Genomic DNA, 21,853 nt, shown 5'->3' on the forward strand with positions numbered 1-21,853 from the left:
CCTTTGATGGTGTACTCCTAATTCACAGATTATCTCACATTAAAAGTAGCCTACTGTGTTTATCCAAGTACATTCTGTGATCCAGCTATTGAGAGGAATCTGAAACTGAGAAATGGTGTTGCAGTGAGAAATTGTATGTATCTTAGGTGCTTGACCACAGGAAATAAAACAAGCTTCAAATGTATCTGCTACCAATAAAATAGTGAATCAAATATCAGGACAGATGTGTCTTAGTGTTTTGACACACCTGCAATAAATTGCACAATACAATGCATTTATGGTTTTGACGTCAATTAAAAGTCGAACTCTGTACTGATATCGATGGTCTAAAGAACGTCAAAGCCAAGGGAGAAACATTTCCTTGTAGGATTAGCAGAGAGCAACAGTAACAATGAAAGCCTGTGTCCTTCTCACTGTTCTGTGGTTTGCCTTTTGTGCTTTGCAAGGTAAGTGGAGATATTTTCATTGAAAACTGGATAAATATTAAGCATTTAGCACAAAGCCATCATATTTCTGGCTTTCTTCACTTTTAAAATATGACATATACATCTCAGTATTTTCCATATTATTTAACCAGTGATCTACTGAAGGAGATAGTCATGATTTCCATTAAAGTGCCATTTCAGTATTTTACATACGCAGTCACTTGGTCTCACTTTCCCTTTTCTGTATCTTCAAAAGACAGCTAAAGAATCAGATGGGAGGCATCAGTTGTAACATTGTATGACAACTGTCATCTTGTTCCACATCAGTGATGAAGCTAAGTATTTGCAGGAGCAAGACTGAGACAGCTGCTAGCTGCTTAGCATTATGTTTAAAAGCAGCAAACAAGGGAGTGGCTGTGTGGTAATAACTTGTCCATTTGCCACTGACCCTGCACTGATTTCCTTGCATCTGACTTTAGCCTGGACTCTAAAACTCTGCCTGGATTTTCCTCTGAATTTAAAGCTGTGAATTATGTCTGATATCTGACCCTTGGAACTGTTATTCTGATACACTCTGATGTCGGGAAACTATCTTTGTGTGCCTGCTGTGTGTGTCTGCACTCAGGATAGCTGGAAAGCTATTGGCAACTATTCCTCATTTTAACTCCACTCTAGCAAGGGAGCAAAATATCCATCTCAAAGATGGGAATTGGTGTTTCCAACTGATTTGGTTTCTTGCAGTGTAAGTGCGGAAGGTATGGGTTCCAACCCTAAATGCAGCTGCAACCTTAAGTGAGCACTTTTACTTAGAAGGAAATACGATTGGGCTTCAGTGAAAAAATTGCCGTGCCAAGTATTGTCAAAACAGGCAGAAATTCTACCTGCTCAAAAGTAAGTTCCTTTGAAATCAAGGAAGCCCCTTCTGAGTAAAGGCGTTGCCAATTGTTCCCCACTCATTTGAAGGCAAACAGGAATCTTTCCTCAGTTTCAAAATAAACGTGTGGCTCTCACCTGTATTTTTGAATAAAAAGTAATGAGTTGTCCATGGAAGAGCTCTAGAGATAACTGGGCTACTAACCAAAGACAGTGGTGAGAATTAGGAGGTGAAATGTCTCTAGTTTGCATGGTGGAACCTGTTCTATATACTCCTAAACTTCCTGAACCTGAGCCTGTCAAAATGACCTGGTCACCATGGTCATTTTGACAGGCACAGGTCCAGGAGGTTCAGGAGTATATAGAACATATGCTATGCAAGCTGGAGATACCAAACTGGCAGGCGATCTGCAGCTTACTCACCTATATCTGCTGTCTAAGTTGTTGCTTTGAAATTTTGTAAACATTTTCAGTAGAGACAGTATGTCTGGAAATATATCCAGAAGAAAATAAAGGGGTTTCATCAGTTACAGGAAATAAAAAAATTAGGCCAAGGCCGATGGTACAAATCAGGTTAAAATACATTTTATTACTCAAAGTTCCTAAAAATTTCCGACATGTTTCACAAACCAGCTTCATCAGGGGAAATCTCTCTCTCTCTCTCTCTCTCTCTCTCTCTCTCTCTCTCTCTCTCTCTCTCTCTCTCTCTCTCTCTCTCTCTCTCTCAAACACACACACACACAAACACACACAATTACACTAGTGAGTTTACATAAAGAATGGTTTAGTTAAAATTATAAAAATAAATAAGATATATTAAAAGTCATACAATATCAATACATACAAAACCGCTAGAGTAGCGATCCCCAACCTGTGGGCCGCGGACTACATGTGGTCCTTCGACTAATTGGAGGTGGGCCCCGAAAGAAACCTTCTCCCCCCCCCGGCCCTTTACATCACCCCCCCCAGCCCTTTACAACACACTTCATTGTTGTGGCGTCTCTGTATCTTATTTTGAAGGGATGTTTAAACATTACCATAGCGATCAGAGAGCGCTAGGGCAGTGGTTGAGAGTAGAGGAGTAAATTACCCCCCCCGCACCGGGCCTCAGTAAAAGGCGTTGAGTGGTCCCCAGTGAGTGGTCCCTGGCGTTGAGTGGTCCCCGGTAATAAAAAGGTTGGGGACCACTGCGCTAGAGCATATTCTTGAGATTGCATGAGGAAAAGACACACCCTGTAAATAAGACAGGAAAAATAAAGCTGTCCAGCATTCAACATGTTTTGGCTCAAAATTAAAATAAATAAATATCTTATACAGTCTTTGTGGGCTCAAAGTTTAACGGGGGTTTCTTAACCACTCTTAGGCATAGATAACCCTTTGCTGACAGGTATTTAACATGTAAATTAACTAACAGGCGCAACTCTTAACTGAACAAATACCAAACACAAATATGCAATAAATCGTTTTTGAAACAATAATAAACAGTCATAAAAAGAGAGAAGGCTCCTTTTTTCTGGACTTGTATTTTGACTAGTCCTCTTTATCATCTTTTTTCAGTAGCAGCCTTTCATTTTTTACAGGTTAATTTCTGCATACCCCAAAATCTAAAATCAGTTATTTTCCATTAAATATTCTAAAATTGGTATTACTTTTATGTTCTGCTATATGTGTTCTTAAGTTTCTAGTTGTTTTTCCAACATGAAGTTTATTACTAGTGGCATATATAATGTGTAGATTTACTATGTATTTTTTTTCTTATCTAAAGGGCTGCTGAAGTATTTCATATTACATGTTAACTTGCAACAATTACAATTTCCACAAGCAAAATGTCACTGAGGAAGATTAGTACCAGGTAGAATTGTTTGTTGACTAGCACATTTTGGGTGTTACTATGGATTAGATGTTCCCTCAGATTCTTAACTCTCTTAAATACAGTCATAGTTTTTTTTTTTCACATAAAGGATTATTCTCTAGCAAATATGAATTTTACAGATACTTATCCTTATCCATGGTTCCTCTATATATGTGTGAAACGCCCATAGGAGGAGTGTGTCTGGGGTGTCCAAACTTGAATGCAGGCCAATCAGGATATGGCCAGATTGGGCCAGCCCCTATGCTCGCCGCCCTCCCTAGCAGCCTCTCTCACAAGGTGCCTATTATGGGGAGAGGAAGGGAAGGCAATTTTAAACTGCTTAGAGACACCTGAGGCCTGCTGGGTGACTGTGGACCATTCCCAGTTCTCTCAGAGCTCTCAGCCCCACCTCCCTCACAGGGTGACTGTTATGGGGAGAGGAAGGGAAGATGATTTTAAACTGCTTAGAGACACCTGAGGCCTGCTGGGTGACTGTGGACCATTCCCAGTTCTCTCAGAGCTCTCAGCCCCACCTCCCTCACAGGGTGACTGTTATGGGGAGAGGAAGGGAAGATGATTTTAAACTGCTTAGAGACACCTAAGGCCTGCTGGGTGACTGTGGGCCATTCCCAGTTCTCTCAGAGCTCTCAGCCCCACTTCCCTCACTGAGACCGTTTACGCACTGGAAACTTCTCTGCCCCAGCTCCCATGCAGGAGCACAAATCGGGGCTGGATGAGGTGCACTGGGCCAAATGCTCCCCAGTGTGGGTGCAGGAAGAGTTGGGGCAACCTGCCACGAATAAAACTCCAGCTTGCAGCTGGGCATGAAACCTCCAGTGTGTAAATGGTCAGAGTGTTTTTTATGGGGAGAGGAAGGAAAGGCATTTTTAAACTGCTTAGAGACACCAAAAGGCCTGCTGGGTGACTGTGGACCATTCCCAGGTCTCTCAATGCTCTCAACCCCACCTCCCTCACAGGGTGTCTGTTACGGGGAGAGGAAGGGAAGGTGATTTTAAACTGCTTAGAGACACATTAAGCCTGCTGGGTGACTGCTGCCCATTCCCAGTTCTCTCAGACGTTTCACAGCCCTCACAGGTTGTCTATTGAGGGGAGATGAAGGGAAAAGATGTTTGTAAACTGCTTTGAGACTCCTTTTGGTAGTAAACAACAGGGTACAAAAATCTAGTTCTTTTTTTAAGGCAGTGGTCCCCAACCTGCGGGCCGCGGCCCGGCGCCGGGCCGCAAAGGCCATGGCGCCGGGCCGCGGCTCCCTCTCCCCGCCCCCCTCCGCAGTAAAAAACTTCCCAGGCCGCAAGCAGCCCGTGGATGCGGCCCGATGCGTGGGCGTGGCCCGCGCGGACGTGGCCCGATGCCCTGCCAGTCGCCAGCCTAATAAAGGTTGGGGACCACTGTTTTAAGGGACAACAGTGAAATAAGCATGCGGGCACATAATATTTTATCAACAGTAAAAAAAAATGGAGACAGTAGGAGCAGGGTAGACACCTGTGTACAGTGACTATCCCATGTGTATTAGGGCAGGGGGACATTTTGGTGTCTGTGCCCTAATTCACACAAGAAGGGAAATGGCGCAGAACTGGGAGGAATTGGTTGCCATGTAATCTCCCCCTGAGTGTCCAGTCTGATTTTCCCTTCACATATCTGAAAACATGGTTCTTGAAAGCTCATCTGTAACCACTATGCCACAGTTCCTAAAGGTCAGTCCTCTCCCACACTCAATGAAGATTCCAAACCACAGGTTCTTGACACCCATCTCTCCACACCCACTCCCTCATTTGTCGCCACACCACCACAGCCCCCACACAACACACATATTCAACCTCATGCCCTTACAGACTAGACAACCCCTCCTCTTACTCTTCCCAATGCCAAGTAGGCTTGTGCGATTTGGTTGCCAAAGCAGCCGTTCCCTCCGGGCGCAGCCAGCGGCGCACCGCGGGGGGGGGAGGGCGGTGCCAGCAACGGCGTGACAGCGGGTGCAACTACGCAGGCGTGGAATTCCGCGCCTGCGTGGTTGCGCCCGCTGTCATGGTGCTGCCGGCACCGCCCTCCCCCCCCCGCGGCGCGGCGCTGGCTGCGCCCGGAGGGAACGGCCGCTTCGGCAGCCGAATCGCACAAGCCTAATGCCAAGCTCTCAATATCTTAATCACTCTCTTCCTTCCTACCTCCCTCTCTCTTTGCTATTTTCCTCCCTGCTATTGCCCATTGTATGAGCTACAATGGGGTTTAATTCTAGTGTTATTATAAAAAAGACTGCATACAATCCAACCAAAAGCTGTTTCCTCCTTGTTCATGAGTAATTTCTTCCTATCTGAGGCCAAGTCTTTTTGCTAAGTAGACAGGAGTATGCATTTTAGATAAATCCCACTAGATAAATTGTGCTTGGGGTTACTATTGCAGTACTAGCTACTAGCAAGGCTACTAGAGCCTATTTGGCCCCGAAGCACCTAGCCATGGTGATCCATGCGATGGTCACCTCCAGGATTGATTTCAGTAGCTTGCTCTACGCGGGCCCACCCTTGTCCTTGACCTGGAAAATATACTTGGTGCAGAATGCAGCTGCTACGTTCCTCACTGGTACACCTTGAAGGGCCCATATCCAGCCAGTGCTGAGGCAGCTGCATTGGTTGCCAGTTGCATTCCGGATCAGGTTCAAAGGTTTGGTGTTAACCTTTAAGGCCATTTGTGGTCTGAGCCCCACATATCTGAGGGACTGCCTATCGCCTTATGCCCCCTGCAGGGTCTTATACTTTGTGGGTGCCAATCTGTTGTTGGTCCCTGGCCCATAAGAGCTACACCTGGCCTGGGTCAGGGCCTTCTTGGTCCTGGCCCTGACCTGATGGAATGAGCTCCTGGAAGAGCTGAGGACCCTGACGGAGCTTTCACAGTTACACAAGGCCTACATCATGGAACTCTTCCACCCGTGTCATCTGGCCCCCATGGACATCTCTCCTGGGGTTCTTCGGGATGTTGTTGAGCAGGATTGTTGTTGCCAGGAGGGAATGTTTTAGGAGGTATGTTTTAACTTTTTATTGTGGTATTGACTATTATAACTGGCCATGAGCCCGTTCCTGGGAGCAGCGAGTTATAAATAAAATAAATAAATATGAATAATTTATTTTAAGCCATACAAACTGGCTACATGATAAACTATTCTTTGTATGTTTAGGGTGGTGACTATCATATCTCAAAAGGCAGATTGAGGTGCATAGCCATGATAGTTTGCAGTAGCAGAACAAAATCTCAAAAGGGAGTTGTTAAATACATTTTTGTATAAATTATACTCTTTTCCCTTATAACCATAATATCTAAAAATTAATTATCTTGTCATCCACATGGAGTTCACATTTAATATTTTCATCCTGTACATCCAGCCAAACGTGAAATTCCAACTAACTTCTGTGGCCACCTTCCCTTAATAAAAATATATCATCTTGATATCTCCTCCATTTAATGAAGCTACTATGGAAACGATTATTAGCAGGGTAAATAAATTTATCTCCAGAAATGTTGATATATACATTGACAACTTCTGAGCCACTGAGGATCCCTTTGCCATGCTTTCAATTTGCAAATATGATGTGGTTGCAAATGGGAAGTTGTTTGTGAGCATGAACAGCTTGAAACTTGACAGAAAGTTCATGCTGCTTGATCTGCCACAAAATGGACTTCATGAAGTAAAAGCCAGCCAAACTTCATCACAAACTCTAGTTTCTCAGCCCATTTTTATGTCCATCCTTATTCATTACACCAACAACCCAGAATTTCTGTTACCATTCCAGAAAATCACTATACCAAGGGATGTGGAAAAAATAAATTAATTTTGGGTTTGGGTCGATCTGATGCCAACTTGATCAGGCATTTCCTTTCCCACCTTCTATAACAATTTCTCCTTTTCTCTTAATTGTAAACCTATCCCATTTCCCCGTTTCTCCCTTTCCAGTTGTATCACATCATTTCTATTGCCCCCAACCCTTCTACATCAATCTACCACTCTTCTTATCTGTCAATCTGCTCCCATGTCTTTTGCCCTCCCCACTTATTTTTTATTAATTTACCTCACCCTTGCTGTTCTCCCCATCTACCCCCATCCATAGAAATCCACATACCCACCCACTTTTTCACAGTCAGAGTAGTTCAGCAGTGGAATAGGCTGCCTAAGGAGGTGGTGAACTCCCCCTCACTGGCAGTCTTCAAGCAAAGGTTGGATACACACTTTTCTTGGATGCTTTAGGATGCTTAGGGCTGATCCTGCGTTGAGCAGGGGGTTGGACTAGATGGCCTGTATGGCCCCTTCCAACTCTATGATTCTATGACTTAGAACAGGGGTAGTCAAACTGCGGCCCTCCAGATGTCCATGGACTACAATTCCCAGGAGCCCCTGCCAGCGTTTGCTGGCAGGGGGCTCCATGGGAATTGTAGTCCATGGACATCTGGAGGGCCGCAGTTTGACTACCCCTGACTTAGAACATTTACTTATCTATCCACCCAACGTTGGCGCTGAACTTTGAAACCAACATTAATACTTTTCCAATGTTACAACAGCCTTTTTCAAATGTTTGCCCATGGAAGTAAAAGGGAGGAGCTAGCAAACCGCCAATCAATCATTTACCATTCACATTATGGAAAAACAGACTAGGCCTGTAGTTCTACTTTTCTTACGAATTAAGATTATAAGTCTTAATGCTTTGAAATATATTAAATAAAGAAACTCCTGAATAATATTTCAGGCTTCAAGGAGCCCTGGAAGTGGTGACATGCCTCTCCAGAGATTTGGGCATGCAAATAACATGCAGGTACAAGACAGACAGAAAGACAGACAGTCAGACAGGCTGATTATCCATCCATCCATCTATAATCTACCATTTCCATTGTGGAGAAACAGACTAGGCCTGTAGCACAGCGGAGGAGGTGGGCTCCAGTAACATCTAGTGATGTCAGCAGCTGTCTGAACTTCTAGGAAAGGATGTGTAAGCACTAAAGGGTGCATAACCATAGGGCTCCCTGGAACCCTGGTTGAGAATTCCTGGCATAAATTGTTGTCGACATCCTTTAATATTTTGGCTTCCTATTAAGTTCAAGACAATTCTTTCATATTGGAATTGGAACACATAATCTTACAAATCTACTTTACTTATGACTAAACATTATAAGTTTTGATGCTTATAAATATATTTAATATAAACATTATTACTCATTTCATTATTTCTGGCCTTTACTCCCCTTTCTAGGTGTCACCACTACTACAACACAGACATCTCCAACAACCATCAGCACTTCAACCAGCTCAGGTAACTGATAGGCATTTTGCTCTGTACCATGGCATGAGATCTCCCTGTGCACAAACATGGGTCAGGACTTGCTTATCCATTGGGACATATAAAATTTCTTTCAGAATAAAGCCCTAAAACATGGATTGTCATCCATCCATCCATGCATCTATAATCTACCAATTCCATTGTGGAGAAAGAGTATATGCCTGTAGAGCAGCAGGGAAGATGGCCACCATTAATGTCTAGTGATGAAAACAGCCATCTGAGCTTCTAGGATAGGCTGTGGAAGTCATGGGATGCTTTCGTATAACCAAAAGGTTCCCCAGGATCTTAGTTGGGAATCCCTGGATTAGATTGTTGTCAACATTATTTATTACTCTGACTTCCTATTAAGTCCATAATCATTAATATTGCAATTGGAACATCCTTTTTATAAACAAATCTCCTTTCCTTACGATTGAAGATTATAAATTTTCATTAATATAAACATTACTCAATTCTTTATTTCTGGTCTTTACTCCCCTTTCTATGTGTCACCACTATTACAACAGAGACACCTACAACAACCAGCAGCACTTCAACCAGATCAGGTAACTGATAGGCATTTTGGTCTGTACCATGGCATGAGATCTCCCTATGCACAAACAGGGGTCAGGACTTGCTTATCCATTGGGACACAAAGTCTCTTTCAGAATAAAGCCCTAAAACAAGCATTGTCAACCCTTTGACCATGAAGAAAGTCCTGAAAGTTTTTTCAGGCTTCAAGGAATCCTAGAAGTGGAGACTTGCCTCTCCAGAGATGTGGGCGTGCAAATAAGATGTGGGTGCCAGGAAGATAGAAATACCATCCATCCATCCATGCATCTATAATCTACCAATTCCATTGTGGAGAAAGAGTATATGTAGAGCAGCAGGGAAGATGGCCACCATTAATGTCTAGTGATGAAAACAGCCATCTGAGCTTCTAGGATAGGCCGTGGAAGTCATGGGATGCTTTCGTATAACCAAAAGGTTCCCCAGGATCTTAGTTGGGAATCCCTGGTTTAGATTGTTGTCAAGATTATTTAATACTGACTTCCTATTAAGTCCATAATACTTCATTAATATTGCAATTGGAACACCATTTTTTAAAACAAATCTCCTTTTCTTACGATTGAAGATTATAAGTTTTCATTAATATAAACGTTATTACTCAATTATTTATTTCTGGTCTTTACTCCCCTTTCTATGTGTCACCGCTATTACAACAGAGACACCTACAACAACCATCAGGACTTCAACCAGATCAGGTAACTGATAGGCATTTTGGTCTCTAACATGGCATGAGATCTCCCTGTGCACAAACATTGGTCAGGACTTGCTTATCCATTGGGACACATAAAGTCTCTTTCAGAATAAAGCCCGAAAACATGCATTGTCAACCCTTTGACCATGAAGAAACTCCTGAATGATTTTTCAGGCTTCAAGGAACCCTAGAAGTGGTGACTTGCCTCTCCAGAGATGGAGAGATAAGTTGCGGGTGCCAGACAGACAGGCATACCATCCATCCATCCATGCATCTATAATCTACAAATTCCATTGTGGAGAAAGAGTATATGCCTGTAGAACAGCAGGAAAGATGACCACCATTAATATCTAGTGATCTGAACACAATGGAAAAATGGGCAAATGAGAACAAGATGCAATTTAATAAAGATAAGTGTAAAGTTCTGCATCTGGGTCAGAAAAATGAAAAGCATGCCTACTGGATGGGGGATACGCTTCTAGGTAGCACTGTGTGTGAACGAGACCTTGGGGTACTTGTGGATTGTAAACTAAACATGAGCAGGCAGTGTGATGCAGCGGTAAAAAAGGCAAATGCCGTTTTGGGCTGTATCAACAGAGGCATCACATCAAAATCACAAGATGTCATAGTCCCATTGTATACGGCACTGGTCAGACCACACCTGGAGTACTGTGTGCAGTTCTGGAGGCCTCACTTCAAGAAGGCAGGATGCTGTTTCTGCTGGCTGCAGAGGAGAGGACACACAATAATGGGTTTAAACTTCAAGCACAACGATATAGGCTAGATATCAGGAAAAAGTTTTTCACAGTCAGAGTAGTTCATCAGTGGAATAGGCTGCCTAAGGAGGTGGTGAGCTCCCCCTCACTGGAAGTCTTCAAGCAAAGGTTGGATACACACTTTTCTTGGATGCTTAGGGCTAATCCTGCGTTGAGCAGGGGGTTGGACTAGATGGCCTGTATGGCCCCTTCCAACTCTATGATTCTATGATTCTATGATCACAACAGCCATCTGAGCTTCTAGGAAAGGCCGTGGAAGTCATGGGATACTCTCGCATAACCAAAAGGTTCCCCAGGATCTTAGTTGGGAATCCCTGGCTTAGATTGTTGTCAAGATTATTTAATACTGACTTCCTATTAAGTCCATAATACTTCATTAATATTGCAATTGGAAGACCATTTTTTAAAACAAATCTCCTTTTCTTACGAATGAAGATTATAAGTTTTCATTAATATAAAGGTTATTACTCAATTCTTTAGTTCTGGTCTTTACTCCCCTTTCTATGTGTCACCGCTATTACAACAGAAACACCTACAACAACCAGCAGCACCTCAACCAGATCAGGTATATGATAGGCATTTTCATTTATACCATGGCATGAGATTACCCTGTGCACATACAGCGGTCAGGACTATGCATTGTCAACCCATTGGGACACAAAGTCTCTTTCAGAATAAAGCCCGAAAACATGCATTGTCAACCCTTTGACCATGAAGAAAGTCCTGAATGATTTTTCAGGCTTCAAGGAATCCTAGAAGTGGTGACTTGCCTCTCCAGAGATGTGGGCGTGCAAATAAGATGTGGGTGCCAGGAAGACAGACATACCATCCATCCATCCATGCATCTATAATCTACCATTTCCATTTTGGAGAAAGAGTATATGCCTGTAGAGCAGCAGGGAAGATGGCCACCATTAATGTCTAGTGATGAAAACAGCCATCTGAGCTTCTAGGAAAGGCCGTGGAAGTCATGGGATACTCTCGTATAACCAAAAGGTTCCCCAGGATCTTAGTTGGGAATCCCTGGTTTAGATTGTTGTCAAGATTATTTATTACTCTGACTTCCTATTAAGTCCATAATACTTCATTAATATTGCAATTGGAACACCATTTTTTAAAACAAATCTCCTTTTCTTACGATTGAAGATTATAAGTTTTCATTAATATAAACGTTATTACTCAATTATTTATTTTTGGTCTTTACTCCCCTTTCTATGTGTCACCGCTATTACAACAGAGACACCTACAACAACCATCAGCACTTCAACCAGATCAGGTAACTGATAGGCATTTTGGTCTGTAACATGGCATGAGATCTCCCTGTGCACAAACATTGGTCAGGACTTGCTTATCCATTGGGACACATAAAGTCTCTTTCAGAATAAAGCCCTAAAACAAGCATTGTCAACCCTTTGACCATGAAGAAACTCCTGAATGATTTTTCAGGCTTCAAGGAACCGTAGAAGTGGTGACTTGCCTCTCCAGAGATGTGGGTGTGCAAATAAGATGCGGGTGCCAGACAGACAGGCATACCATCCATCCATCCATGCATCTATAATCTACCATTTCCATTGTGAAGAAACAGACTAGGCTTGTAGCGCAGCAGGGAAGATGGCCACCATTAATGTCTAGTGATGACAACAGCCATCTGAGCTTCTAGGAAAGGCCGTGGAAGCCATGGGATGCTCTCGCATACAGACAGGCATACCATTCATCCATCCATGCATCTACAATCTACCATTTCCATTGTGGAGAAAGAGTATATACCTTTAGAGCAGCAGGAAAGATGGCCACCATTAATGTCTAGTGATCTGAACACAATGGAAAAATGGGCAAATGAGAACAAGATGCAATTTAATAAAGATAAGTGTAAAGTTCTGCATCTGGGTCAGAAAAATGAAAAGCATGCCTACTGGATGGGGGATACGCTTCTAGGTAGCACTGTGTGTGAACGAGACCTTGGGGTACTTGTGGATTGTAAACTAAACATGAGCAGGCAGTGTGATGCAGCGGTAAAAAAGGCAAATGCCGTTTTGGGCTGTATCAACAGAGGCATCACATCAAAATCACAAGATGTCATAGTCCCATTGTATACGGCACTGGTCAGACCACACCTGGAGTACTGTGTGCAGTTCTGGAGGCCTCACTTCAAGAAGGACATAGATAAAATTGAAAGGGTACAGAGGAGAGCGACGAAGATGATCTGGGGCCAAGGGACCAAGCCCTATGAAGATAGGTTGAGGGACTTGGGAATGTTCAGCCTGGAGAAAAGGAGGTTGAGAGGGGACATGATAGCCCTCTTTAAGTATTTGAAAGGTTGTCACTTGGAGGAGGGCAGGATGCTGTTTCTGCTGGCTGCAGAGGAGAGGACATGCAATAATGGGTTTAAACTTCAAGTACAACGATATAGGCTAGATATCAGGAAAAGGTTTTTCACAGTCAGAGTAGTTCATCAGTGGAATAGGCTGCCTAAGGAGGTGGTGAGCTCCCCCTCACTGGAAGTCTTCAAGCAAAGGTTGGATACACACTTTTCTTGGATGCTTTAGGATGCTTAGGGCTAATCCTGCGTTGAGCAGGGGGTTGGACTAGATGGCCTGTATGGCCCCTTCCAACTCTATGATTCTATGATTCTATGATCACAACAGCCATCTGAGCTTCTAGGAAAGGCCGTGGAAGTCATGGGATACTCTCGCATAACCAAAAGGTTCCCCAGGATCTTAGTTGGGAATCCCTGGATTAGATTGTTGTCAAGATTATTTAATACTCTGACTTCCTATTAAGTCCATAATACTTCATTAATATTGCAATTGGAAGACCATTTTTTAAAACAAATCCCCTTTTCTTACGATTGAAGATTATAAGTTTTCATTAATATGAACGTTATTACTCAATTATTTAGTTCTGGTCTTTACTCCCCTTTCTATGTGTCACCGCTATTACAACAGAAACACCTACAACAACCAGCAGCACCTCAACCAGATCAGGTAAATGATAGGCATTTTGATTTGTACCATGGCATGAGATTACCCTGTGCACATACAGGGGTCAGGACTATGCATTGTCAACCCATTGGGACACAAAGTCTCTTTCAGAATAAAGCCCGAAAACATGCATTGTCAACCCTTTGACCATGAAGAAAGTCCTGAATGATTTTTCAGGCTTCAAGGAATCCTAGAAGTGGTGACTTGCCTCTCCAGAGATGTGGGCGTGCAAATAAGATGTGGGTGCCAGGAAGATAGAAATACCATCTATCCATCCATGCATCTATAATCTACCAATTCCATTGTGGAGAAAGAGTATATGCCTGTAGAGCAGCAGGGAAGATGGCCACCATTAATGTCTAGTGATGAAAACAGCCATTTGAGCTTCTAGGAAAGGCCGTGGAAGTCATGGGATACTCTCGCATAACCAAAAGGTTCCCCAGGATCTTAGTTGGGAATCCCTGTCTTAGATTGTTGTCAAGATTATTTAATACTGACTTCCTATTAAGTCCATAATACTTCATTAATATTGCAATTGGAACACCATTTTTTAAAACAAATCTCCTTTTCTTACGATTGAAGATTATAAGTTTTCATTAATATAAACGTTATTACTCAATTATTTATTTTTGGTCTTTACTCCCCTTTCTATGTGTCACCGCTATTACAACAGAGACACCTACAACAACCATCAGCACTTCAACCAGATCAGGTAACTGATAGGCATTTTGGTCTGTAACATGGCATGAGATCTCCCTGTGCACAAACATTGGTCAGGACTTGCTTATCCATTGGGACACATAAAGTCTCTTTCAGAATAAAGCCCTAAAACAAGCATTGTCAACCCTTTGACCATGAAGAAACTCCTGAATGATTTTTCAGGCTTCAAGGAACCGTAGAAGTGGTGACTTGCCTCTCCAGAGATGTGGGTGTGCAAATAAGATGCGGGTGCCAGACAGACAGGCATACCATCCATCCATCCATGCATCTATAATCTACCATTTCCATTGTGAAGAAACAGACTAGGCTTGTAGCGCAGCAGGGAAGATGGCCACCATTAATGTCTAATGATGACAACAGCCATCTGAGCTTCTAGGAAAGGCCGTGGAAGCCATGGGATGCTCTCGCATACAGACAGGCATACCATTCATCCATCCATGCATCTACAATCTACCATTTCCATTGTGGAGAAAGAGTATATACCTGTAGAGCAGCAGGAAAGATGGCCACCATTAATGTCTAGTGATCTGAACACAATGGAAAAATGGGCAAATGAGAACAAGATGCAATTTAATAAAGATAAGTGTAAAGTTCTGCATCTGGGTCAGAAAAATGAAAAGCATGCCTACTGGATGGGGGATACGCTTCTAGGTAGCACTGTGTGTGAACGAGACCTTGGGGTACTTGTGGATTGTAAACTAAACATGAGCAGGCAGTGTGATGCAGCGGTAAAAAAGGCAAATGCCATTTTGGGCTGTATCAACAGAGGCATCACATCAAAATCACAAGATGTCATAGTCCCATTGTATACGGCACTGGTCAGACCACACCTGGAGTACTGTGTGCAGTTCTGGAGGCCTCACTTCAAGAAGGACATAGATAAAATTGAAAGGGTACAGAGGAGAGCGACGAAGATGATCTGGGGCCAAGGGACCAAGCCCTATGAAGATAGGTTGAGGGACTTGGGAATGTTCAGCCTGGAGAAAAGGAGGTTGAGAGGGGACATGATAGCCCTCTTTAAGTATTTGAAAGGTTGTCACTTGGAGGAGGGCAGGATGCTGTTTCTGCTGGCTGCAGAGGAGAGGACACGCAATAATGGGTTTAAACTTCAAGTACAACGATATAGGCTAGATATCAGGAAAAGGTTTTTCACAGTCAGAGTAGTTCATCAGTGGAATAGGCTACCTAAGGAGGTGGTGAGTTCCCCCTCACTGGCAGTCTTCAAGCAAAGGTTGGATACACACTTTTCTTGGATGCTTTAGGATGCTTAGGGCTAATCCTGCGTTGAGCAGGGGGTTGGACTAGATGGCCTGTATGGCCCCTTCCAACTCTATGATTCTATGATTCTATGATCACAACAGCCATCTGAGCTTCTAGGAAAGGCCGTGGAAGTCATGGGATACTCTCGCATAACCAAAAGGTTCCCCAGGATCTTAGTTGGGAATCACTGGATTAGATTGTTGTCAAGATTATTTAATACTCTGACTTCCTATTAAGTCCATAATACTTCATTAATATTGCAATTGGAAGACCATTTTTTAAAACAAATCCCCTTTTCTTACGATTGAAGATTATAAGTTTTCATTAATATGAACGTTATTACTCAATTATTTACTTCTGGTCTTTACTCCCCTTTCTATGTGTCACCGCTATTACAACAGAAACACCTACAACAACCAGCAGCACCTCAACCAGATCAGGTATATGATAGGCATTTTCATTTATACCATGGCATGAGATTACCCTGTGCACATACAGCGGTCAGGACTTGCTTATCCATTGGGACACAAAGTCTCTTTCAGAATAAAGCCCGAAAACATGCATTGTCAACCCTTTGACCATGAAGAAAGTCCTGAATGATTTTTCAGGCTTCAAGGAATCCTAGAAGTGGTGACTTGCCTCTCCAGAGATGTGGGCGTGCAAATAAGATGTGGGTGCCAGGAAGATAGAAATACCATCCATCCATCCATGCATCTATAATCTACCAATTCCATTGTGGAGAAAGAGTATATGCCTGTAGAGCAGCAGGGAAGATGGCCACCATTAATGTCTAGTGATGAAAACAGCCATCTGAGCTTCTAGGATAGGCTGTGGAAGTCATGGGATGCTTTCGTATAACCAAAAGGTTCCCCAGGATCTTAGTTGGGAATCCCTGGATTAGATTGTTGTCAAGATTATTTAATACTCTGACTTCCTATTAAGTCCATAATACTTCATTAATATTGCAATTGGAAGACCATTTTTTAAAACAAATCTCCTTTTCTTACGATTGAAGATTATAAGTTTTCATTAATATGAACGTTATTACTCAATTATTTATTTCTGGTCTTTACTCCCCTTTCTATGTGTCACCGCTATTACAACAGAAACACCTACAACAACCAGCAGCACCTCAACCAGATCAGGTATATGATAGGCATTTTCATTTATACCATGGCATGAGATTACCCTGTGCACATACAGCGGTCAGGACTTGCTTATCCATTGGGACACAAAGTCTCTTTCAGAATAAAGCCCGAAAACATGCATTGTCAACCCTTTGACCATGAAGAAAGTCCTGAATGATTTTTCAGGCTTCAAGGAATCCTAGAAGGGGTGACTTGCCTCTCCAGAGATGTGGGTGTGCAAATAAGATGTGGGTGCCAGGAAGATAGAAATACCATCCATCCATCCATGCATCTATAATCTACCATTTCCATTTTGGAGAAAGAGTATATGCCTGTAGAGCAGCAGGGAAGATGGCCACCATTAATGTCTAGTGATGAAAACAGCCATCTGAGCTTCTAGGAAAGGCCGTGGAAGTCATGGGATACTCTCGTATAACCAAAAGGTTCCCCAGGATCTTAGTTGGGAATCCCTGGTTTAGATTGTTGTCAAGATTATTTAATACTGACTTCCTATTAAGTCCATAATACTTCATTAATATTGCAATTGGAACACCATTTTTTAAAACAAATCTCCTTTTCTTACGATTGAAGATTATAAGTTTTCATTAATATAAACGTTATTACTCAATTATTTATTTTTGGTCTTTACTCCCCTTTCTATGTTTCACCGCTATTACAACAGAGACACCTACAACAACCATCAGCACTTCAACCAGATCAGGTAACTGATAGGCATTTTGGTCTGTAACATGGCATGAGATCTCCCTGTGCACAAACATTGGTCAGGACTTGCTTATCCATTGGGACACATAAAGTCTCTTTCAGAATAAAGCCCTAAAACAAGCATTGTCAACCCTTTGACCATGAAGAAACTCCTGAATGATTTTTCAGGCTTCAAGGAACCGTAGAAGTGGTGACTTGCCTCTCCAGAGATGTGGGTGTGCAAATAAGATGCGGGTGCCAGACAGACAGGCATACCATCCATCCATCCATGCATCTATAATCTACCATTTCCATTGTGAAGAAACAGACTAGGCTTGTAGCGCAGCAGGGAAGATGGCCACCATTAATGTCTAGTGATGACAACAGCCATCTGAGCTTCTAGGAAAGGCCGTGGAAGCCATGGGATGCTCTCGCATACAGACAGGCATACCATTCATCCATCCATGCATCTACAATCTACCATTTCCATTGTGGAGAAAGAGTATATACCTGTAGAGCAGCAGGAAAGATGGCCACCATTAATGTCTAGTGATCTGAACACAATGGAAAAATGGGCAAATGAGAACAAGATGCAATTTAATAAAGATAAGTGTAAAGTTCTGCATCTGGGTCAGAAAAATGAAAAGCATGCCTACTGGATGGGGGATACGCTTCTAGGTAGCACTGTGTGTGAACGAGACCTTGGGGTACTTGTGGATTGTAAACTAAACATGAGCAGGCAGTGTGATGCAGCGGTAAAAAAGGCAAATGCCATTTTGGGCTGTATCAACAGAGGCATCACATCAAAATCACAAGATGTCATAGTCCCATTGTATACGGCACTGGTCAGACCACACCTGGAGTACTGTGTGCAGTTCTGGAGGCCTCACTTCAAGAAGGACATAGATAAAATTGAAAGGGTACAGAGAAGAGCGACGAAGATCATCTGGGGCCAAGGGACCAAGCCCTATGAAGATAGGTTGAGGGACTTGGGAATGTTCAGCCTGGAGAAAAGGAGGTTGAGAGGGGACATGATAGCCCTCTTTAAGTATTTGAAAGGTTGTCACTTGGAGGAGGGCAGGATGCTGTTTCTGCTGGCTGCAGAGGAGAGGACACGCAATAATGGGTTTAAACTTCAAGTACAACGATATAGGCTAGATATCAGGAAAAGGTTTTTCACAGTCAGAGTAGTTCATCAGTGGAATAGGCTTCCTAAGGAGGTGGTGAGCTCCCCCTCACTGGAAGTCTTCAAGCAAAGGTTGGATACACACTTTTCTTGGATGCTTTAGGATGCTTAGGGCTAATCCTGCGTTGAGCAGGGGGTTGGACTAGATGGCCTGTATGGCCCCTTCCAACTCTATGATTCTATGATTCTATGATCACAACAGCCATCTGAGCTTCTAGGAAAGGTCGTGGAAGTCATGGGATACTCTCGCATAACCAAAAGGTTCCCCAGGATCTTAGTTGGGAATCCCTGGATTAGATTGTTGTCAAGATTATTTAATACTCTGACTTCCTATTAAGTCCATAATACTTCATTAATATTGCAATTGGAAGACCATTTTTTAAAACAAATCTCCTTTTCTTACGATTGAAGATTATAAGTTTTCATTAATATGAACGTTATTACTCAATTATTTACTTCTGGTCTTTACTCCCCTTTCTATGTGTCACCGCTATTACAACAGAAACACCTACAACAACCAGCAGCACCTCAACCAGATCAGGTATATGATAGGCATTTTCATTTATACCATGGCATGAGATTACCCTGTGCACATACAGCGGTCAGGACTTGCTTATCCAATGGGACACAAAGTCTCTTTCAGAATAAAGCCCGAAAACATGCATTGTCAACCCTTTGACCATGAAGAAAGTCCTGAATGATTTTTCAGGCTTCAAGGAATCCTAGAAGTGGTGACTTGCCTCTCCAGAGATGTGGGCGTGCAAATAAGATGTGGGTGCCAGGAAGATAGAAATACCATCCATCCATCCATGCATCTATAATCTACCAATTCCATTGTGGAGAAAGAGTATATGCCTGTAGAGCAGCAGGGAAGATGGCCACCATTAATGTCTAGTGATGAAAACAGCCATCTGAGCTTCTAGGATAGGCTGTGGAAGTCATGGGATGCTTTCGTATAACCAAAAGGTTCCCCAGGATCTTAGTTGGGAATCCCTGGCTTAGATTGTTGTCAACATTATTTAATACTCTGACTTCCTATTAAGTCCATAATACTTCATTAATATTGCAACTGGCTGCAGAGGAGAGGACACGCAATAATGGGTTTAAACTTCAAGTACAACGATATAGGCTAGATATCAGGAAAAAGTTTTTCACAGTCAGAGTAGTTCATCAGTGGAATAGGCTGCCTAAGGAGGTGGTGAGCTCCCCCTCACTGGAAGTCTTCAAGCAAAGGTTGGATACACACTTTTCTTGGATGCTTTAGGATGCTTAGGACTAATCCTGCGTTGAGCAGGGGGTTGGACTAGATGGCCTGTATGGCCCCTTCCAACTCTATGATTCTATGATTCTATGATCACAACAGCCATCTGAGCTTCTAGGCTTGTTCCTTATCCATTGGGACACAAAGTCTCTTTCGGAATAAAGCCCTAAAACATGCATTGTCAACCTTTTGACCATGAAGAAACTCCTGAATGATTTTTCAGGCTTCAAGGAATCCTAGAAGTGGTGACTTGCCTCTCCAGAGATGTGGGCGTGCAAATAAGATGTGGGTGCCAGGAAGATAGAAATACCATCCATCCATCCATGCATCTACAATCTCCCATTTCCATTGTGGAGAAAGAGTATATGTAGAGCAGCAGGGAAGATGGCCACCATTAATGTCTAGTGATGAAAACAGCCATCTGAGCTTCTAGGAAAGGCCGTGGAAGTCATGGGATGCTTTCGCATAACCAAAAGGTTCCCCAGGATCTTAGTTGGGAATCCCTGGCTTAGATTGTTGTCAAGATTATTTATTACTCTGACTTCCTATTAAGTCCATAATACTTCATTAATATTGCAATTGGAACACCATTTTTTTAAACAAACCTCCTTTTCTTACGATTGAAGATTATAAGTTTTCATTAATATAAACGTTATTACTCAATTATTTATTTCTGGTCTTTACTCCCCTTTCTATGTGTCACCGCCATTACAACAGAGACACCTACAACAACCATCAGCACTTCAACAAGATCAGGTAACTGATAGGCATTTTGGTCTGCACCATGGCATGAGATCTCCCTGTGCACAAACAGTGGTCAGGACTTGCTTATCCATTGGGACACATAAAGTCTCTTTCAGAGTAAAGCCCAAAAACATGCATTGTCAACCCTTTGACCATGAAGAAACTCCTGAATGATTTTTCAGGCTTCAAGGAACCCTAGAAGTGGTGACTTGCCTCTCCAGAGATGTGGGTGTGCAAATAAGATGCGGGTGCCAGACAGACAGGCATACCATCCATCCATCCATGCATCTATAATCTACCATTTCCATTGTGGAGAAAGAGTATATGCCTGTAGAGCAGCAGGGAAGATGGCTACCATTAATGTCTAGTGATGAAAACAGCCATCTGAGCTTCTAGGAAAGGCCGTGGAAGCCATGGGATGCTCTCGCATAACCAAAAGGTTCCCCAGGATCTTAGTTGGGAATCCCTGGCTTAGATTGTTGTCAACATTATTTATTACTCTGACTTCCTATTAAGTCCATAATACTTCATTAATATTGCAATTGGAACACCATTTTTTTAAACAAATCTCCTTTCCTTACGATTGAAGATTATAAGTTTTCATTAATATAAACATTACTCTATTCTTTATTTCTGGTCTTTACTCCCCTTTCTATGTGTCACCGCCATTACAACAGAGATACCTACAACAACCAGCAGCACTTCAACTAGAACAGGTAACTGATAGGCATTTTGGTCTGTACCATAGCATGAGATCTCCCTGTGCACAAACAGTGGTCAGGACTTGCTTATCCATTGGGACACATAAAGTCTCATTCAGAATAAAGACCTAAAATATGCATTGTCAACCCTTTGACCATGAAGAAACTCCTGAATGATTTTTCAGGCTTCAAGGAACTCTAGAAGTGGTGACTTGCCTCTCCAGAGATGTGGGCGTGCAAATAAGATGCGGGTGCCAGGCAGACAGACATACCATCCATCCATCCATGCATCTATAATCTACCATTTCCATTTTGGAGAAACAGACTAGGCTTGTAGCACAGTGGAGGAGGTGGGCTCCAGTAGCCTCTAGTGATGTCAGCAGCTGTCTGAGCTTCTAGGAGAATACCTGTAACCACTAAAGAGGTGCATAATCATAGGGCTCCCTGGAACCCTTGTTGAGAATTCCTGGCTTAAATTTTTGTCAACGTCCTTTAATATTCTGGCTTCCTATTACGTTCAAGACTATTCTTTCATACTGCCATTGGAACACATAGTCTTGCAAATCTACTTTATTTATGATTGAAGAATAGAAGTTTTGATGCTTATAAATATATTTAATACAAACATTATTATTCATTTCATTATTTCTGGTCCTTACTCCCCTTTCT

The 21,853-nt window shown here is 42.6% G+C and overlaps 1 protein-coding gene across 50 annotated transcripts in view; it reads left to right on the forward strand.

Moving 5' to 3' along the window:
- Positions 1-310: 310 nt before the first annotated feature.
- MUC13 (mucin 13, cell surface associated) overlaps positions 311-21,853 on the forward strand; it is a 59,974-nt gene continuing 38,431 nt past the window's right edge. For 5 of the 50 annotated variants that reach the window (XM_077320364.1, XM_077320374.1, XM_077320370.1 and 2 more), the window contains exons 1-14: positions 311-446; positions 8,400-8,459; positions 8,993-9,031; positions 9,692-9,730; positions 11,029-11,067; positions 11,740-11,778; positions 13,448-13,486; positions 14,157-14,195; positions 15,865-15,903; positions 16,570-16,608; positions 17,273-17,311; positions 18,981-19,019; positions 20,457-20,495; positions 21,161-21,199. In XM_077320364.1, coding sequence (XP_077176479.1) covers positions 392-446; positions 8,400-8,459; positions 8,993-9,031; positions 9,692-9,730; positions 11,029-11,067; positions 11,740-11,778; positions 13,448-13,486; positions 14,157-14,195; positions 15,865-15,903; positions 16,570-16,608; positions 17,273-17,311; positions 18,981-19,019; positions 20,457-20,495; positions 21,161-21,199 — 583 coding nt within the window. In that variant the 5' untranslated portion in view covers positions 311-391. The remainder of the gene's footprint in view (positions 447-8,399; positions 8,460-8,992; positions 9,032-9,691; positions 9,731-11,028; positions 11,068-11,739; positions 11,779-13,447; positions 13,487-14,156; positions 14,196-15,864; positions 15,904-16,569; positions 16,609-17,272; positions 17,312-18,980; positions 19,020-20,456; positions 20,496-21,160; positions 21,200-21,853) is intronic. The other 45 variants (XM_077320392.1, XM_077320398.1, XM_077320371.1 and 42 more) reach the window with 44 other exon arrangements.

Source organism: Paroedura picta, chromosome 2, assembly GCF_049243985.1.
Source record: "Paroedura picta isolate Pp20150507F chromosome 2, Ppicta_v3.0, whole genome shotgun sequence".
Classification (NCBI taxonomy): Eukaryota; Metazoa; Chordata; class Lepidosauria; order Squamata; family Gekkonidae; genus Paroedura; species Paroedura picta.